The following is an 18774-nucleotide window of genomic DNA, read 5'->3' on the forward strand; positions in this document are numbered from 1 at the left end:
CCGGAGTCGACTAGCTATCAGCCAAGTCTACGAGTCGCCGCCCGATCCCTATAGTCGCCTCGATCACTGCGTACCTATGCTGACCAACACTGGCCATTGGGAGGCAACTTTTGGTAGTTTTGTGTTATTTTGAAATTGGATAAAGTTTCACATATGAACAGAACATGGGTGAGTGATTTAACAACATTCCAGCAACATCACGGCCGCTGACACCACTTCTCACATGAGGAATCGAACCCGCGCCTTCGGCGTCTGACGTGAACACTTTAACTACAAGGCTTCCCCACCTAACCGAACAGCACATGAACTTCAAGGCAAAGTGACAGTGTGTTCACAATGAGCTTAAACTAATAAACTGATACTACAGTCTACACTTCACTAAAGTACTCTTACAAAAGCCTATCATCTAAATTTGCACTGGATTTTGGCGTTTTTCTTTTCTTTCTCACAACCTTATTCAAACTTTATTTTCGATTACATCAAATTTATGTATTTGGAGGGAAGTGAAGAGATTAGTAAATAGATTTTAGAATTTGTAGCCAGTCGGAGATTGAAGTCCGCTGAACATTCTACCGCGCACATTAGCAAACAAAGTCTTCTTAAAGGACGATATGGACGACAATGTGAGCACGTGTTTATGAATACAACGCGAATACTATCTTCCAACCACCGAATCATACAATAACATACATAAGACAATTAATTTGTTTTTAACTTTATATGGATCATGTATTAATATCTTAGGTCAAAATATCTACAACGAAACCCAAGAACAAAAACGTGTTCGTTTGTTGATATCAATTTGTCTGGTCGTGTAAACAAATACTGATGTAAGGGAGATAACTCTGCTCTCCTTAATAGCATTTCTCAAATGCTTCAGTAACAACTCAAACACAGATACGGCCTATTTACTGGTTTTCGCACCAAGAACATGTAACGTGCGTATAAATCTTTCGCATAATTCTCGCATCGAATTCCAGCCGAATATAAAACAAAAAAAAACATAAAAAGATTTCTTCGTCTGTTTCTAATAATAACAATAATCACCAACAGTGGAAAACCTCAGGAACACCTACAACTCCAGACGTTTTCTATTGAAAAGACAGAAGTTAAACGTTGCGCACTGACTATTATTTGATATGTACCTTAACGGGCAGCTTGGACAAGAATGGTCCCTGAACCTTCTTGAAGAACAGCGGAATGAGCTCTGTCTGGCTGCACTTATTGGGCTGCCAGTTCTTGTGTTTGTAGCAGCAGCAGCACGCATCCCTCATCCCCGACACCCGCTGGAGGTCCACGGCGAGACACGCGGTGAAGAAGACTGTCTGCATGATGTACAGCCCCAGGATGCCGAACGCCGCAAATATACAGAATGAACGCAGAGCTGGGAGAATCTGACAGAGGAGATGTTTCATCATTACATAGGGCAACATACAAATATATTCTTTGTTCCTCGTCACTTTATTAAAAAAATAACATGTGTAGGTGGAATAGGTTGTTTTTTTATTAAACATTTCGATTTTCTATTCCCCCCAAACTAAATTCCGGATTTTTCTTAATGAAAACAATGATAGGAAGCTTCTTACTTGCTAAGTTACAAACGGTATTATCGGTCATCAGGACGGGTTACATCAAAAAGTTGAAATAGCTCCTAAATGCGGAACCTGAATCGAATTTAGTGTGGATACAAATTAGAAATACTTTAGGGCTTGGTTGATAGTTAAGGTCGGTCGGTGATTATAAATAAAACTATGCATGTATGTACACAAACATCGAAGTAATTGTGCATGAAGAAATAGAGCAGAATTTCTTTACATTACTGTTTGAGGCGAAATACGGTAAGGCGAGATCTAGAAGTATTATAGTATTGCGGATATATTACTTGCCTGCATTGTTTAGCTACATGCGTACAGCAAAACGCTTGCCTAAATGTTTTTAATGCCAAGGCTTTTTAGCTTTGGCAAACAATGATTATAGACGTGTAAAAACATACCGAGTTAAGTACATGTACGTTGGGAAATAAACCCCAGTAACAGCGCCACCTACCGTCGATGCCCCAATGGCGAAGGCGACGATGTCGGTAAGGGAGGTAACCGTGACCGAGACCCCAGCGTGTCTGAGGATTCGCCCAACCTTCTCCGGGATCTCCATCTCACGCTCGTCTGGTGTCAGGTTGTTCAGGGCTCCGATGATTACAAACATGTCATCAACACCAATACCTGTAGGACGAGAAGACGCAGGTGAACATGATATTGACATTACCGTTTCATTACGCAATGACAGCTTTTATCCCAATCGGTATAATTGTGGAATGAAATAGGCTGTGACATGCCTGGTCAATTCAAAATGCAGTTGTGGTCAATATCAGAGATCTATCCAGGCAACAGTTTACCCCATACAATTCAAATGTTGACTGATGTTTTGTTTGCTGCTTCAAGCCGCTCGTAGCAATATCCCAGCTACATGTCAACAGACTTTAAATAATCGTGTCTGGATATCAGACAAACCAGTGATTAATGAGCAACGTCCAACGGGGTACGGCAATCATTCAACGGGGCAAGGCAATCAACCAACGGGACTCGGCAATCAACCAACAGGGCACGGCAATCAACCAACGGGGCAAGGCAATCAACCAACGGGGCAAGGCAATCAACCAACGGGACACGGCAATCAACCAACGGAGTACAGCAATCAACCAACATGGTACAGCAATCAACCAACAGAGTACAACAATCAACCAACAGGGTACATCAATCAACTTACAGGGTACAGCAATCAACCAACGGAATACAGCAATCAACCAACGGAGTACAGCAATCAACCAACGGAGTACATCAATCAACCAACGGGGTACATCAATCAACCAAAGGAGTACATCAATCAACCAACGGAGAACAGCAATCAACCAACGGAGTACATCAATCAACCAACGGAGTACATCAATCAACCAACGGGGTACAGCAATCAACCAACGGAGAACAGCAATCAACCAACGGAGAACAGCAATCAACCAACGGGGTACAGCAATCAACCAACGGAGCAATCGATGTCGGGGGTCAATGTAAAAGGTCAGACGGGTTTTCTCAATACCATTGATCAGATCATAGTATAACCTCGAATATCCAGTTTATTATACTACCCAAAAGAAGTTCAAGAACACTCCAAGTGTTCAAGTGACTATTGTAAATATGTCATGTCATATGAAAAGGTCGTGTGTCCTTTAACTTATTTTCGGAGTATATATTTTCATTTATTTATGACAAACACCCATGACCCATCTGCAACTCTGGCTTCGTGTTGAGTCCGACTCTAATGACGTCAGACCTGTGTAACCATTTGATCAAACTACAGTACTGTGTGTGAGAAATAACGTGGGAAGTTGCTGATGAGGTAACAACTTCCCTCACGACGTTACGGCCGCGAATGGGCTCATGGCATTAATCACAGTGACGTTGGAATACTCTGGATCGGGGACTTTCAAGGCTTAGCGTCGGATAAATACACTCCAGCACCTTTGCATTCGTCATGAAGCTATTTACTCATGAAGGATAACGTACATGGCCAATACTCTCACACGTTAACCTAGACTTCAATTATTGTGATTGACTTGTGCATGTGGGCATCTGTCTGAACGTAAAGAGTAGTCTAATAATTCTGAAAAATGATATAATGTTTTTATTTTGGTATTCATCTATTTTAAATGACAAATAAATACATTATACACGCTCGCGAAATCAAGATGATTGGCAGTGACGACTAATGTGATCTATAGCGAACAAACATATAAGCAGGGTTTTACATGACGGAGAAATGGACGTCCAGTACGCACAAAGGTATAGAATGGACGCCGAAAACAATATTTCATCCAGAGGGATGTACATAATTCATTCATTGTAGCCAACGTAAGTGAGTGAATATGGCTTAACGCCGCTTTTAGCAATATATCAGCAATATCACGGCGTGGGACACCAAAACATATTCCTGGTAGCAAACCCGGGTACTCTCCCAATGTCAGTCAACAGATTGGGAGGTACCAAACCTAAGGCACCGAGAACAATGGGGAGTCGAACAACTTGGTACTTGGGATGCAAGCGTGACATTTTGAAAGCGAGATTCGCATATTTGCCATGTTTTTCCTGAATCTTGTCAATCACATTAGTGTCAAAGGGGGCAGAAAATTCAATGATATAAATGATTTCATTGGAATTATCAAAAAGGACAAGATCAGGTTTGTTGGCCTGGATACGTCTGGGGCTGTAAATGGGCCTATTCCAAAGAATTTTGTATTTATCATTTTCCATGACGCACTCTACATATTCCGGGTGGTATCATGGGTGGACCTCTGTGTCAAAACCACAAGCATGGCGAAGACGGTAATAAAATGATCGAGCTACACCATCATGTCGTTTAAGATACTGTGTTTCTGCCAAAGCTGGGCATCCACTGACAATGTGTTGGGCAGTCACATTAAATTCATTACATAATCTACATTTCATAATCACATTTGGATGCAAAATCACACACTGACGGTTTCAGAGTGGTAAGTGAATGGTTCTGAGCAGCAAACAGAAAGCCTTCTGTTTCATTTTTCAGGCCAGACGACTTCATCCAAGCGAAGGACTCTGCAGGATTGCTGATCTTCTCAACAGACTGCACATAAACTCGATACAGTGGTCGTTTAGATAGCCTCTCCTTTAAAACCTGAGTCTGGGCCGACTTGATATGCCACTTCGCTTGGTTGACACTCATTTCTGTACCGTCCAGCAGTACAGAACCATCAACAAAATCAACACCGACATTGAGATTATGTCCCACATCCTTGGTTCGTTTCAGAAAACTGTGGAATGCCTTGTTTTCATTATTATTATTATTTTTTTTTTATTATTATTATTTTATTTTTTTTTATTTTTTTTTTTTTATCAACGATGTACCTACCCAGCAACAGGAAGGGCAAGATGGAGTGAAGAGGACCGTACTCTGCTCCAACCATGGACGCCATTCCAAAGGACACTAGAATGGAGAGTCCCACACATAGTATCCCCGCGAGCGCCAGACCGATCTGATAACACGGAAACACACGGTAATACACACTTCATAATGTCAGTATGCAACAGTTATGTTCATATTGAGAAACTGTTATGCCTTTCATTTAGGTAGTGTCAAGACTTCAAGACTCTTTTATTCTGTAATAAAGGCCTCCAGCCCAGAGTACATGTGTATATAATGTGTGTAGCTATATGAATGAGTGAGTTGGGCCGACAAACTCACACCTTCTCATATACTAGTATTTCGAGTTTAAGTTTGACGGTTTGTTATTTTTGGGAGGATGAATGATTTCCGTCGTACCCGCTGTTCCACCAAGTTGAATCTGCCGAGGACGGCGATGACAAAGATGATGAGGATGATGTATCCAGCAGAGAGCAGCGTGGCATCCCCCTGGATAGCGCTGCCTCCTTCGTCACTGAAACTATTAGACAACAAATGTGTAACAAAACTCCTCCTCCAGAGGCGCAGTCATTCTGGTTAGATTCCCTATTCTTTGGGTGAGATTCCCTATTCATTCGGGTGAGATTCCCTATCCATTCGGGTGAGATTCAACCTTCCAAGTCAGAGTACTAAATAGCTGCAGCGGATGCTTCTCAAGAAACATTCATTCTGCAAATCATGAGACTTCGGGTTCCTGAGTCTTCTCTAACTATCTCATTTCCTTCTGTCGTACCATCTCGGCATAAAGGGTGATCGACATGAATGGTTTGCCCAATTAACACCCTTTATTCCTCAACATGCATTTACTACTTTACTGGTGGCAGAGAGAGTGAGTGAGTTGGGTGTAACGCCGTTTTGAATTGTGTTTCAGTTATATCACAGCGTGTCAGCTCAATGTTCAAGAAAACCAAAGAGCAAGAACACGGCAACCCAGTAAGGATTATATTCGGGGCGAAATGGAATTGGAATCCCCGTCTCCCGGATCAGTGCACACATACCGCTGTACATAGAGGTGAGGAGGCCAGGTCAACGTACCTTCGTGCTGTGAAGACAAACGACTCCGACAACCCCGCGTGGCCGTTCTTTCCTATTTCTATAAGTTGAAGTTCCCAATCCATAGTGTTTTCCTTTATCTGTAAAAACGTGGTAACGTGTTGGAATTACTAAACAATCCACTTAGTTTTTTTATAAATTACCTATCAAAGAAAAGTAAGAAGGATGGCTGACACTTTAAACATACTTCTCAAAATAAGGACCTCCATAATCTTTAATATCATGACAGATTAACAATAGTAATGTGCAAGAATCGGGTTGTTCGTTACTTCTTATTAGTAGTATATTCAGAGTTCTTCCTACCCTAACTATGTTGCTAGTGATAAGGTAACTATAGAAATGTGAAAAATTAGGGTGGTCCGTTACTTCTTTTGAGTATTGTACATTGTTTCAACGAATTTTGTCATTGTCATTGGTATATGTACTACTATCGGGCTATGGACAAGTATGCATTGAAAATAAATCGTTATACCCGAACTACTTACATTGTCATCACCAAGCAAAAACCAAGTAGATGTCAACGCTTGAGCACCAGTGATGTACCCACTTCCGTTTTCAGTGCGCACGCCTAGAAGGGTCGTCACGTCAAGGGAGTTGCCGAAAACAGGGCTGAAGATAAATGGCGGCAAACGTTGCGACTTTAAAGTGTGAGACAAAATTGTTAAATGTTTTGTATCTACCGAAAATAATGTATTCCTTTTTTCATAATTCAATGGGTGTATTTAGCAGATTAATTGCAGATACCTTTGAAAAAATCACAAACTCAGACACGTAGACGCAATGACTGTAACGAAATAATGAGCATGTATTTTACTTGGCATGTGATAAGTTTATTTATTGATTGATTCATTCATTTCTTTCATATTACCTGACTTTGATCGTGTTGACCGCGTCCAAGATGTCCTGCTGAGACAGACCATCAATCGTCGCTTTGTCGAAGGACCAAAGGTCCAAGAGACTGGACACTCGACAGTTCGGCCCGATCCTGCATTGAAAATGGAGTGAGTGAGTTGAGGTTTGTTTTGAACAGTAACTTAGTACTAGTCACGTCAGTTTTATATTGCAAGAATTTCAAAAGTGAATATGTCCGTTGACGTTTGTACCCATTGCTGAAGCTCACAGGTGTTACTATTAAAAACGGGGCCCCGTTCCACAAATCGATCTTAGCGCTAAGGTGATCCTAACTCCCATACATTAACATAGGCTTACGGTTATCGCAGCGTTAAAATGTAGAACCTAGTCCTAGTTCTCCTGTACGTAAAGAGACCAATCGAATAACAGGACAGACATTCTTCTTTGGTCAAAGACGTGCTCATGTTCAAATATTCCCAAATTCCAGTTACCCTTTAAAAACCATCCTCTTTGACACATTTTAGCCGTACCCATGCTTTGAGTATAATGATGAGTCCAAAATAGGCCCTTGATTAAATTATTAATACTATGTTCTAAAATTATACATATCGACAGCTCATGTCATACCTTTATATTCATAACAACATTATATATTTGGGCTGAATGTACCGTGTCTAAGAATGACAGTTTCACGAACACAGCAACTTACTTGAGGCATACATCAGCCAATTTGAATCCATTAGCGGAGGTTGCGTTCAGTGCAGCTTCATACATCGAATACACCTGCAGGAACACAGGGAAACGTGATAACCATTATCACTGTCGAGGTAGACCGGTCGGGTTTTGGAAAATAAGAGCGGCCCAATCGAACACACCGCTCCGACTTTGTTTTCTATCTAGAATCCTTCATCAACGTCAATTTCGATGAAATATAGCAAACATATCAAGTGATCAAGTGATGAAGGTAGAGATCGATATATAGAATTTTAAAAAGTATCAAATGACTTGCATCAATTACACATTGGGAAAGCTTTATCTAAACTTCTCGGGACTGTTTGTCAATAGTTTTTTTAACATGCAGACATCGCATCGATGTAGTTCCTGCAAGTAACCTTTCATATCTATGCGATTGTGATACCAAGTTTATCGGACTGGCTTAAAAACAACCTACTGCTTGTAAAGATGTTTTTGTGAGGAGGTTGGAACCCGTAACGATGATGGTGGCAACGCGAAGGGTAGATGGAAACTGTGCGGTCGCCCATTTCCGCTGATTAATGATATCGGCACCAATAGGTATCCAGAGCTTGTCTGGGTCGGTTGTTTCCTTGAAGCGGAGAAACCCGATGCCTACTAGACCACACGCTATGGTACAGCACAACATCACAATCCATGGCCGCTTTCCTATATTCAAACCAAGTCTGAAATATAAGATATCAGATAAAATATAAAATATATATCTGAAATCAGGATCAAATGGCAGGGATAGTTGGAATGGTTTTTTGTTAGGTCATAAGTGAGTGAGTGAGTGAGTGAGTATGGTTCTACCCCGGAAATGGCTTCGCACATAGTACCCAGGTGGAGAATCGAACCCGGGTCTTCGGCGTTACGAGCTTTACCGTTACTTTACTGCCCCCTTATGCTTTGGTTGGTTTGTTGTTTAACGCCGCACTCAGCAATATTCCAGCTATATGACGGCGGTGTGTAAATAATCGAGTCTGGACCAGTCAATCCAGTGATTGATATCATGCCTTTCGGTCTATGCAGTTGGGATAGATGACATGCATCAACCAAGAAAAGCGACCCTTGCCACCCTTACTCACCTTTTACAACAAGCATAGTCACCTTTTACGGCAAGAATGGGTTGCTGAAGCCCTATTCTACCCCGGATCGTCACGCGTCGCCCCCTTATGCCATAAGCATAAACCGGTATGGCGTTCCACTCAGAATACATGGTCGGTCGAATAAAAATAATGCGTCTACTATTATTCTTTAATTTTTAAAAAGTAGGTAGGTTTCTTCAACAACGTCAACATTCGCAAACTCTATCCTACTCAATGGGACTGGCCGCCATCTTGTTGATATCGCCATCCCAACATTGAGGCTGGTTTGGTTAAGTGAGTGAGTGAGTGAGTTGGGTTTAACGCCGCTTTTAACAGTATTCCAATCATATCACGGCGTGTCAGCTTGATGTAGGAGGAAAGCCCGAAGTGATGCAGGTTTCAGACGTTTACCACTTCGGTGAAACCCATGAGCATGGGTATGGTGCTGACAAACCTAGAAACATAATCGCAGCGAACCGGGATTAGAACCCACAATCATAGGTTTTTGGCGTGCACAGCGATTCGCGGCGCCTTAGACGACTGGGCCACCCGTACCCCCTGTATTCCGTAAGACTGAGTAGCGTAGAATGCCAAATTGACTAATGAAAATTAAGGGCGGGAATATGTTTTCAGAAAATGTTCTTAAACATTTGAATTTTAATGATGAATAAAAAAGCAACAGCTAAATGTGTTTTAATGCAATGAATAAATTGGAGTCCTATTTTGATGAGACATCCTTAGACAGACTCGTCCCTTCAGATGATTCAAAGAAATCGAATATGAAATCTCAACAGTCTATCCGCCGTATAGTGTAGAGTACAGCGGGGAAATTATATGAATGGGTCAGTGAAAATCAGTGATAACACCAGGTGTTCGCGAAAAGGATAAGCAAGTCCTGCCCTACTGCTAGCACCTGCTGCTCACAGTTTGCACAAAAAGGTGCCAGACGCCGCACACGTGTGCTCCTGCCATACGACGGCGACCTGCAAATCGAGTCTTGACCAGATAATCAAGTGATGGACCAGAAATCAAGTGACATGACAGCGCATTTACTGACTATGTTAAACTAAAAACATGTCAATTTGAATTACGTCTGCTGTGTACAAATGCGGTGATTCTGACGCTTACAGGTAATGAGAAACGTTAAAGAAAAGGTTCGTTTGGCAACTCATTGGGGATGGAGGGGGGGGGGGGGGGGGGGGGGGGGGGGGGATGGGGGCACAGTTTTAATGTCTCGGCCTAAACATTTCTTGACTCAGCATTATTGATAACTGCCACTGAGCTTATGATGACGCCCGGGGTTAGTAGTCTACTATCGGTGACATCAACCCAGTTGAAGTAAATGTGAAACGTTAACGCCGTCTCTCGACCTGGGGGCACGGGTGGCCCAGTCGCCGCGATTCGCTGTGCAGAGTTGCGTCCTTTGGGCACGCCAGAAACCTATGATTGTGGGTTCGAATCCCGGTTCGCCGCAATTATGTTTCTAGGTTTGTCAGCACCATACCCATGCTCGTGGGTTTCACCGAAGTGGTAAACGCCTGAGACCTGCATCACTTCGGGCTTTCCTCCAACATTAAGCTGAAACGCTGCGATAAAACTGGAATACTGTTAAAAGCGGCGTTAAACCCAACTCACTCACTCACTTCTCTCGACCTTCTCTCTGTACCGAGTTTCAAATGGTACCCATTAAAAATCCCTTTCATTTGGGAATTTTGGAGCCAAGAATATCTTGACGGTGTCGCCGGGTTACAGGATTAATTGTAAGTCTTTCGATCATGATATAATGACATTGGCTATGTCGAAATATCAGCTAACACAAACCCAATTCATAAAGCCAAGTTCTGATAAATAGAATGGACCTTTGAGGTCGTTATGGCCAGATGTGACTGTAATTGAAACTCTTGAATCTGTGCCTGGGGGTTTCAGTTCTTCAAAGCAAAGTGCAAGGATATTTTCGGCTTATCTGAATATGACACATGCTTTGTTTCATTTCTGCTTACGTGTAGCTTACTAAAATTACAGGATGTGTTTTGACAGCAGGATGTGCAATACAATGTTGCCATGGAAACGAGTCTGATAATTACGCTACTCCTTGTTTGTGATAAGGTGCCGTTAGAATAGCTCCATTCAGATACGTCACAATATATGGTGACCTCTGGTTGGAACTGTCATTAGTATTACCTCCCACCCCACACACCTCGTCCTCCCTCGCTGTCATGGCTACCTTTGTTAACACTATGAATACTGTAGATGCACCGATCAATATAGAATCGTATAACGAACTCTCCTTTCAGTGTGTGTGTGTGTGTGTGTGTGTGTGTGTGTGTGTGTGTGTGTGACTGGACTAATGCCGATTTTACTATGCTAGACCACTGATATACCATGTTGCAGTTTCAACATGAATATCCCACACAGACACAGTATACCGACTCCGAGCCAACCAGTCCTTGTTTTATCCCATTCCTGCGAGGGCCAGAGAGGGTAACAACAAGAACCATCATATTTTGGTATGACGCGGCCGGGGATCGAACCGCCGACCTTCCGCTCTCCGGGCGGGCCTCAGTTAAATAAACGCATATGCCGTCGTTACTTTTCCCAAAAGTGACCATTTGGCACACAGTAGACCTGTCGTGTTTACGTCGCTTGGGCACGTGGTAAACCTTTTATCATGGGTTCGAATCCCGGTTCGCCCAGATTATGTTTCTAGGTTTGCCAGCACCATACCCGTGCCCGTGGGTTTCACCAAAGTGGTAAACATCTGAGACCTGCATCACTTGGGGCTTTTTTCCCACATCAAGCTGACACGCCGTGATATAACTGCAATACTGTTCAAAGCAGCGTTAAACACTACTCACACACCTAACGTGTATTTGCTATATGCTCTTTTCAAACGTTGGTGGGTTTGTACGTTCAGGAATGTTGGTGAAAATGTATATTTATCACAAATGAACATGTACCATGTTCTACTGTCAGCTGTATACGTCTCATCACCGGGTGGTCCCTGTACCCTTTATACCAGATCGTCCAACAGTAGTCCAACCACCCGCACACTCCTGGGTGTCGTTGTACTGAGCGATCTTTGCGCCAAGGTGATCGTAACTCCCATACCTTAACATAGACGTACGACAGTCGTAGCAGTAGGGACGTTTTGTACAATGGCAACCTGATCTCCAACTCTCGGTACAGAACATTCCATAAAACTACACGCGTGTTTGCATTTATTCACCGGGGGTAATAAAGACTTCGGTTATCACCCGTATTCATGACCCGCCTTTCACACGTGACAATCGCCTTGAATTACGAGTATCAACATTTCTTATCAGCTCTAAAACGGCCGCCCTGACAAGGAAGTTCGAGAACCGAGCAAGCCAACATGTGACAGTATTGGGTTGTATAATAAAATAAAACTGACGAAAACCATTTGCATAATAAAGTGATGAGCATAGGGAATTGTATCGGACACCAATTAATAGCTTATAAATAGATTAGGCATTTGTTTGGAATTATACTTATTTCTGCTATGGCATTTGTTTTAGAGATTTTAAGTTTTTCGCAAATTATTATTTTTTGTTTATGTTTTTGTGGAAAGTACGAAGTATTTGTGTGTGTTCTTTTCATTTTATATTAATTTTGTTCCTCTGCTGTTCATAAATTAAACCCCTCATTCGTTGAATTCTAAATGAATATATTCTATTGCCGATCAAGTGATTCGACAATTTCAAGTAAAGATGCTTGGGTCACATGGTTTACTGCACCTTTCCCATAAGAAATATATAAACACCAGTTATCCGGGGTCTTCAGCAACCCATGCTTGCCGTAAAAGGCGACTATGCTTGTCGTAAGAGGAGACTAACGGGATCGGGTGGTCAGGCTCGCTGACTTGGTTGATGCATGTCATCGTATCCCAATTGCGTGGATCGATGATTATGATATCAATCACTGGATTATCTGGTCAATACAATTCAATTCAATTCAATTCTTTATTGTATGAAAGGCCACAGGCCCATATACAACGGAGTTACATAACATATTTTATAAGATACAAAGTCAAGGCAACAATTCACTTCATAACAAAAACACATTACGTATGTACAAGGCCAATTGATGTTTTGTTAGAAGACTCGATTATTAACAGACCTCCGTCATATATATTTCTGAGTGCGGCGTTAAACAACAAACAAACAAACACTACATAACAGAAATATACATAACAATATACGTTCGCTGCTACTTTAAGACAACAACTGATTGGATCCATAACAGGTTAATCGTAAAATACGTTACAAATACTACCTTTGATACGCAAGGGTCAATCAATGGGATTAAATTAGGATTTAGGGAGTGTTTCATAATTCCATAAGCGTGTAGGGTCATGTGTACCCCTGAATCGCAGAGTGAATCAGATCTTGTTCAGGGGGTTATTGACCTCGATGTGAAACACCCATCGACATACATGAAAACCCACATCATAGAGTATTACACACAAGCATATTAAATATAATCATTAATATATAATATTATTTTGCAGAGATTAGGAACAATGTGTAGAAATTAGATTAAGCATACTGGACCCTACATATAGGTTTCCATTGACCTCTCACTAAACGTCTCTAAATTTGGTCCCTAGCCAACAACTTATAGGTACATGTACACTTAGACTGGGATCGGTGTATTCTTAGGGACTGATTAGATATTCCCATTTTCTTCCCTGAAAAGAAATAAGGATTTATCCAAAAATGAACTGTTTTGAAGCAGTGGCAGAATGTTTACCGTCTCTAAAACAAATCCTTATCAAATGAAAGTTTTCTGTATTTCAGACATGTTTCAAATATTCGCCTTTCAAAAATAACATCACGTTAGGACTGTCGTTGGTACACAAAATTGTTAACAAAACGACACTGTCAAAGGTATTTAGGGGAACAGTTGCATGTGTTTGTGACGGGTTTTCACCTTTTCGCGAACCCCTGGTATCATCAATATGCGATAGTGATTCATAAACACATGATCATAATATAGTCGGAATCGTACAATCGACTCTGCTGTTTGTAGAGATTTCTTATAGTTATTGAAATAGTTGTGAAGCTGTTATTCACAATACGCGGTGGCTTGACGAATGTGTGCCCTGTCACGACCTCATGGACAATCAATGTGTAATTCATACAATAACTGATCTAGAGATATTGATCTATATTGGTTCAGTCAGGTCAATAAGAACATGGGCAGTCATCTACTGGACAAGAGATAAACCAAGGTGTGATCCCAAGGCCAGTCAAGCAAACCAATCTGCTGTAAACATCATTGATAGACCTAAAGAGCCTAGAGGCTTGTTTATATCACTGTGAACCCTGGTCTTCAGTAAGTGATACAGTTTGTACACACGTCGTTCATTGCCTAAGAGGCGACTAACGGGCTCGGGTGGTCAGACTCGCTGACTTGGTTGATGCAATTGCGTGGATCGATGCTCATCTGATATCAATGAGGGGATTATCTGGTCTAGGCTCGATTATTTACATACCATCGTCATTATTAGAGTTAGGCGTTAAAGAACAAACAAACAAACAAACAAAACTTGTAGTTCAACTATAGGGAATCCAGATCCAAAAATATCCTTTTATCAGAAATGGGTGTTTTACGAAAATAATACACACATGTAAATCCATATAGATATTCGTATTCAGCTTATTTAGTTTGTCTTTGTTGATTAATAATATCACCGAAATGTTTTCGTAATAAATATAGCCAAAATATAATCTGGTCGTTCGTTGTCATCAATAGGTCTCTAAGTGTACTTGGATGAATAAGATAATTAATCCTACCGGTTAATTAAAAGTGAATCTTTACAGACCTACATCCTTTACTTCGATGATCTATTTTCCTTTTCCGCTTGAAACCCGAACGTTCAGTCACCACATTCTGTTTGTGTGGTGGTTTTATTTGCAAAGCACTTATATGCATAGCCTCAGCGAACGCTGTGTAATTTATTGCATCATTGTGTAACTGGCCGTCACGGGAAAATGAAAAAAAAAACATTTTTAAAACGGGCAACTTTGCATGTGACCTTTTAGAGTTAGTAGCTGGCAGCAATGTCGACACAAAAAACACAGACATGCAGATATAACTTCTTCAATAAAAAAAAATAAAAATATAACAATGTCATGGGATAACCAAAAGGACTCCCGAACATGCTGTTTCTCCCAATGATGAGAAGAGGGCGGTGGACTTCACCACTGACTACAGTGACGTGCATGCTTTACCTCTGCCTGGTCGTATGCCCAAACAGAAGAATAATAGGGTGATGGCTTCACCCAGTGACACAACAAAGGCTGGAGTGTACAAGATGTATGTTGCATCGTCACAGAATCAAAGAACTATATCACTGTCAATATTTATATTTAATTCAATATGATGTTTTTCAAAAGTACCTATCTCACATCTCTGTAATGCGCCCGTCATCTGACGTATGTGGTTTTATTTTACAAACATATCTCATGGAGGGTCATGACTGTTGTCTTATTGAGTTTTGTGATGGCCTCATTTGTGACGTCACTGGTATAAAGAACGTATGAGTCATGCGATTGTGTGTTAATAACTGTTATGTTTCATAACACTATAGCTGGCCTTTTTCCGTTCATGCATTAAGAAATCTCGTTAATCGTGTCGATTCTGGTGAAGTGACCCGATAAACAAAGTGCTGATTTAATAAATCATGTGTCTGTGTATGATTGTGTGGGGGTAATGGGGGCGGTATTGAGGGTGGGTACCAGGGACAGGATATATGTTTGATCAAACCGAACAATGAGCTGAAGAACTGACTTATTTCTCACACCACATTATATGCTTGTCTACCAGGACCTACTTGCCCGAAACGATCGATCTCAGCGCTTTGTTCGCATGTCTACGGTGAGAGTGTCGAATAAGCATCGAAGTAGCGTCGACATCGCGTTGTGTGTGTTTAGCGAATACGTTGTTTCATTTTGGGTAAGACATTGCCTTGAGGACAAATTATCCTCGTCATTTATTATTAACAAATTTGTATTTGTTTTTTTGTTGTTGTTGTTTTTGTTTTGTTGGTTTGGTTTGGTTTGTTTTGTTGCCCTGCATTCACATATAACACGCATTTAGCTTTTGTGACAAGGCCAGTATATGCACCTGCACAACTGTCTATATCAAACACTCTGTTTTCAAAGCCAAGGGTGTTCACCTACGTACGACTGAAGATGGGCGCTGATTCAGAAGAATTGAAAGGAAATAACTCATTCAGTGTTCAATATAAATACTCGGGGATTCAGTGTGGAAATGCTTTTAACGAAGATATTTTATAACAACACACTTGCTACACGGTGTATTTACAGTTCACAAACTTTAACATACACAAACTGTCGAAAATTGTCATAAAACTTCAAATTCCAAAGAGTGTATGTCAGCCATGATATGGGCATGTTGCTTTGTGATATGACCTAGATACGGGGCATTACAGATAGGGTTGAATGCCATCAATGAATGCGCTCGACTGTTAATTATTTCCTGAGGAGGGCTGTCCTAGCCAGTTGTATACCCGACTTCGTGAGCCTATCCGTTTAAAATGCTACACATGTGCTCTCAACCAGGGAGACACAAAAACCTGATGTCGGACAGGCAGATCGAGTTATATAAGTACAACTGTGGCAAAATGGATATCTTAAAGTTTACTGGTAAATCCATGTTTTTAATATACCGTTATGCATCGTTATAACGTGTTGTATTGTAAGCGGTTAACTCTAGTTACAATAGCATTATAACGAGGACATCGATTGGTTATATAGCACTGGTTACTGCTTCTGTTATCAATGACAGCTTATTAGCGTTTTATTCAGTAGGTATAACCCACATTTACATCACGAATAAGTCAATAGAGGAGTTTATGTGTTTGCTAGAATAAGAGAACCCTTTTGATGACAAAAAGAGCGAATTGATTGGTTTCCGCTGTATGATTTTAAAATTTGTGAAAATAACATTAACAACATGACACAGAACCTGGTTCTCAAAAGAGAACTGTAAATATTGAGGCAGATGTATAAATATACGTTTTGTCAATAACACAGTTTACAATAGCACCACACAGCTGTCAATGGCGTACTGACTCGATGGTAAATAGTGTATGCAATGGTCCGTCACTTACTTGTAAAAGCCCTTCTCTAGGGTCGCGATGATGGCGTTGCTGATCCTCTTCAGAATCCCATGTTTCTTGGGAGTTTTACTCCTCGATAACTGTTCCTTGCTCCCTGAATTCATTTTGAAGAAAGACGACACACTCCCACCATAAACGCCGCTCCGACCTCGTCGACACACCTGGACGCTTTAGCACACCTGCAGACAATGTTACACCAGGACGTATGTCATTACAGGTAAAATGATCTCACAGTTAAAGTCGTCGAGTCACTGCCATCTCAATGTTTCCTTAAACACCGCCTGGTTCACCCACGTCTGGCCTGGATCCAATAGCTAAACAATGTGAACGAGATCCACCAAGTATTGAAGACCGATCGATTGATTGTATCGAGGCTTTCGGCTGTGACCGATCTCTGCCTAGTCACGTGATGAGTCACGTGGCAACAAGAACATCTGCACTCTCATTCACGTGTGCTGTCGATGTACGTACATGTGTTTTTATTAGGGGCGTTTATTGCCTAAGCAATCAATGGCTTAGCGGGCGAGCTATGGTTATACAACAATGGCGACTTGCCAGGATTACAAATTTGCAAGCTGCACGGATAAGTTGACTAGTTTTTGGACAATCCGCTCAGCTTATGCAACAGTTTCCAAATGTTCATTCATGCATGAAGCTAAAGTGGGGTCCGCACATTACATAAAGTAATTATGAAGCCAAATTAAATGTGTGAGCATGAACTAGACTCTGTCAATATTTGGCTTGATATAATTTTATTGATATAGACATTTCAGCGTTCACGATTTACGTTTACATCAACAATTGGTTCTTGGCGTTTGTCGTGATGGTATCGATTTGTTTTCTTTATGTAAGTATCGAACGCCATGAACTAGAAGGGTCAGAAACTGGAACGCGAAGACTACTGTACTAATACATTGTATCAACGTTGTCCGATCGCGAGATGAGGAGCACTTGTTATTTGACAATCAACTACAAACATCATGAAGACTTTGAAATGCATTTAGAACATAACCACATACCACATGTACAACACATAAGGAAGAGAATTTATGGATTGAAAATTTCTTTATTATGAGAAACACAACGTTTCAGAGTATATGCTTACTCCTTCATCAGGTTAAAGAAAATCTTTGAAAGGCATTTAGAAGTGATGCACATGAGGAAGAGAATTTAAGGATGCAAATTTCTTTACTATGAGGAACACAACGTTTCGGAGTATATATACTTACTCCTTCATCAGGTTAAAGAATGCTATGAGGCAGAGAGCATATATATGTACATGTAAGAACAACAAAAGTAATAAGATGACAAAATGTGGAAAGTTAACAAGGGAAGCTAACAGATAATTAGCGCTGATAGGTGATTAGCAATAGAGACTGGACGCCAATACTTTACAGTAATTAGCGCTGAAAGTTATGGACAACTGGAAGCCAGGACTTAATTATCACTGACTGGTAATTGGCGTTGGACAATGGGCAAACCTGTCACCTGTCAGCGCCAATTATCTGTTGGCTGATGAACGAGAAAGCATATACTCCGAAACGTTGTGTTGCTCGTAATAAGTGAGTGAGTGAGTATGGTTTTACGACGCTTTTAGCAATATTCCAGCAATATAACGACGGGGGACACCAGAAATGGGCTTCACACATTGTACCCATGTCGGGAATCGAACCCGGGTCTTCGGCGTGACGAGCAAACGCTTCAACCACTAGGCTACCCGACCGCCACTCCTCATAATAAAGAAGTTGACATCAATAAATTCTCTTACTTACAAACATCATCTTTTTATACAAATTATATTTCAACATTCCTGTGAAAACATAACTGATAATTTCTTACTGAGCGATTTATTTTTAATAACAATGGGTCCTTGATGTCTATCGTGTCGGTCTCGAC

At 41.1% G+C, this 18774-nt stretch overlaps 1 protein-coding gene across 2 annotated transcripts in view; it reads right to left on the bottom strand.

The window, feature by feature from the left end:
• Nucleotides 1-17303, bottom strand: part of LOC139480125 (patched domain-containing protein 3-like) — a 35634-nt gene extending 18331 nt beyond the window's left edge. The window contains exons 1-10 of one of the 2 annotated variants that reach the window (XM_071263153.1): nt 16870-17301; nt 8063-8309; nt 7601-7674; nt 6908-7024; nt 6525-6648; nt 6022-6119; nt 5347-5467; nt 4936-5059; nt 2047-2219; nt 1146-1394 (exon numbers count right to left, since the gene is read on the bottom strand). In XM_071263153.1, coding sequence (XP_071119254.1) covers nt 1146-1394; nt 2047-2219; nt 4936-5059; nt 5347-5467; nt 6022-6119; nt 6525-6648; nt 6908-7024; nt 7601-7674; nt 8063-8309; nt 16870-16982 — 1440 coding nt within the window. In that variant the 5' untranslated portion in view covers nt 16983-17301. Of the gene's footprint in view, nt 1-1145; nt 1395-2046; nt 2220-4935; nt 5060-5346; nt 5468-6021; nt 6120-6524; nt 6649-6907; nt 7025-7600; nt 7675-8062; nt 8310-16869 lie in introns of both variants that reach the window. The other variant, XM_071263154.1, reaches the window with a different exon arrangement.
• Nucleotides 17304-18774: the final 1471 nt, after the last annotated feature.

Source organism: Haliotis cracherodii, unplaced genomic scaffold (genome assembly GCF_022045235.1).
Source record: "Haliotis cracherodii isolate W230 unplaced genomic scaffold, xgHalCrac1.p SCAF_4, whole genome shotgun sequence".
In the NCBI taxonomy this organism is placed as follows: Eukaryota; Metazoa; Mollusca; class Gastropoda; order Lepetellida; family Haliotidae; genus Haliotis; species Haliotis cracherodii.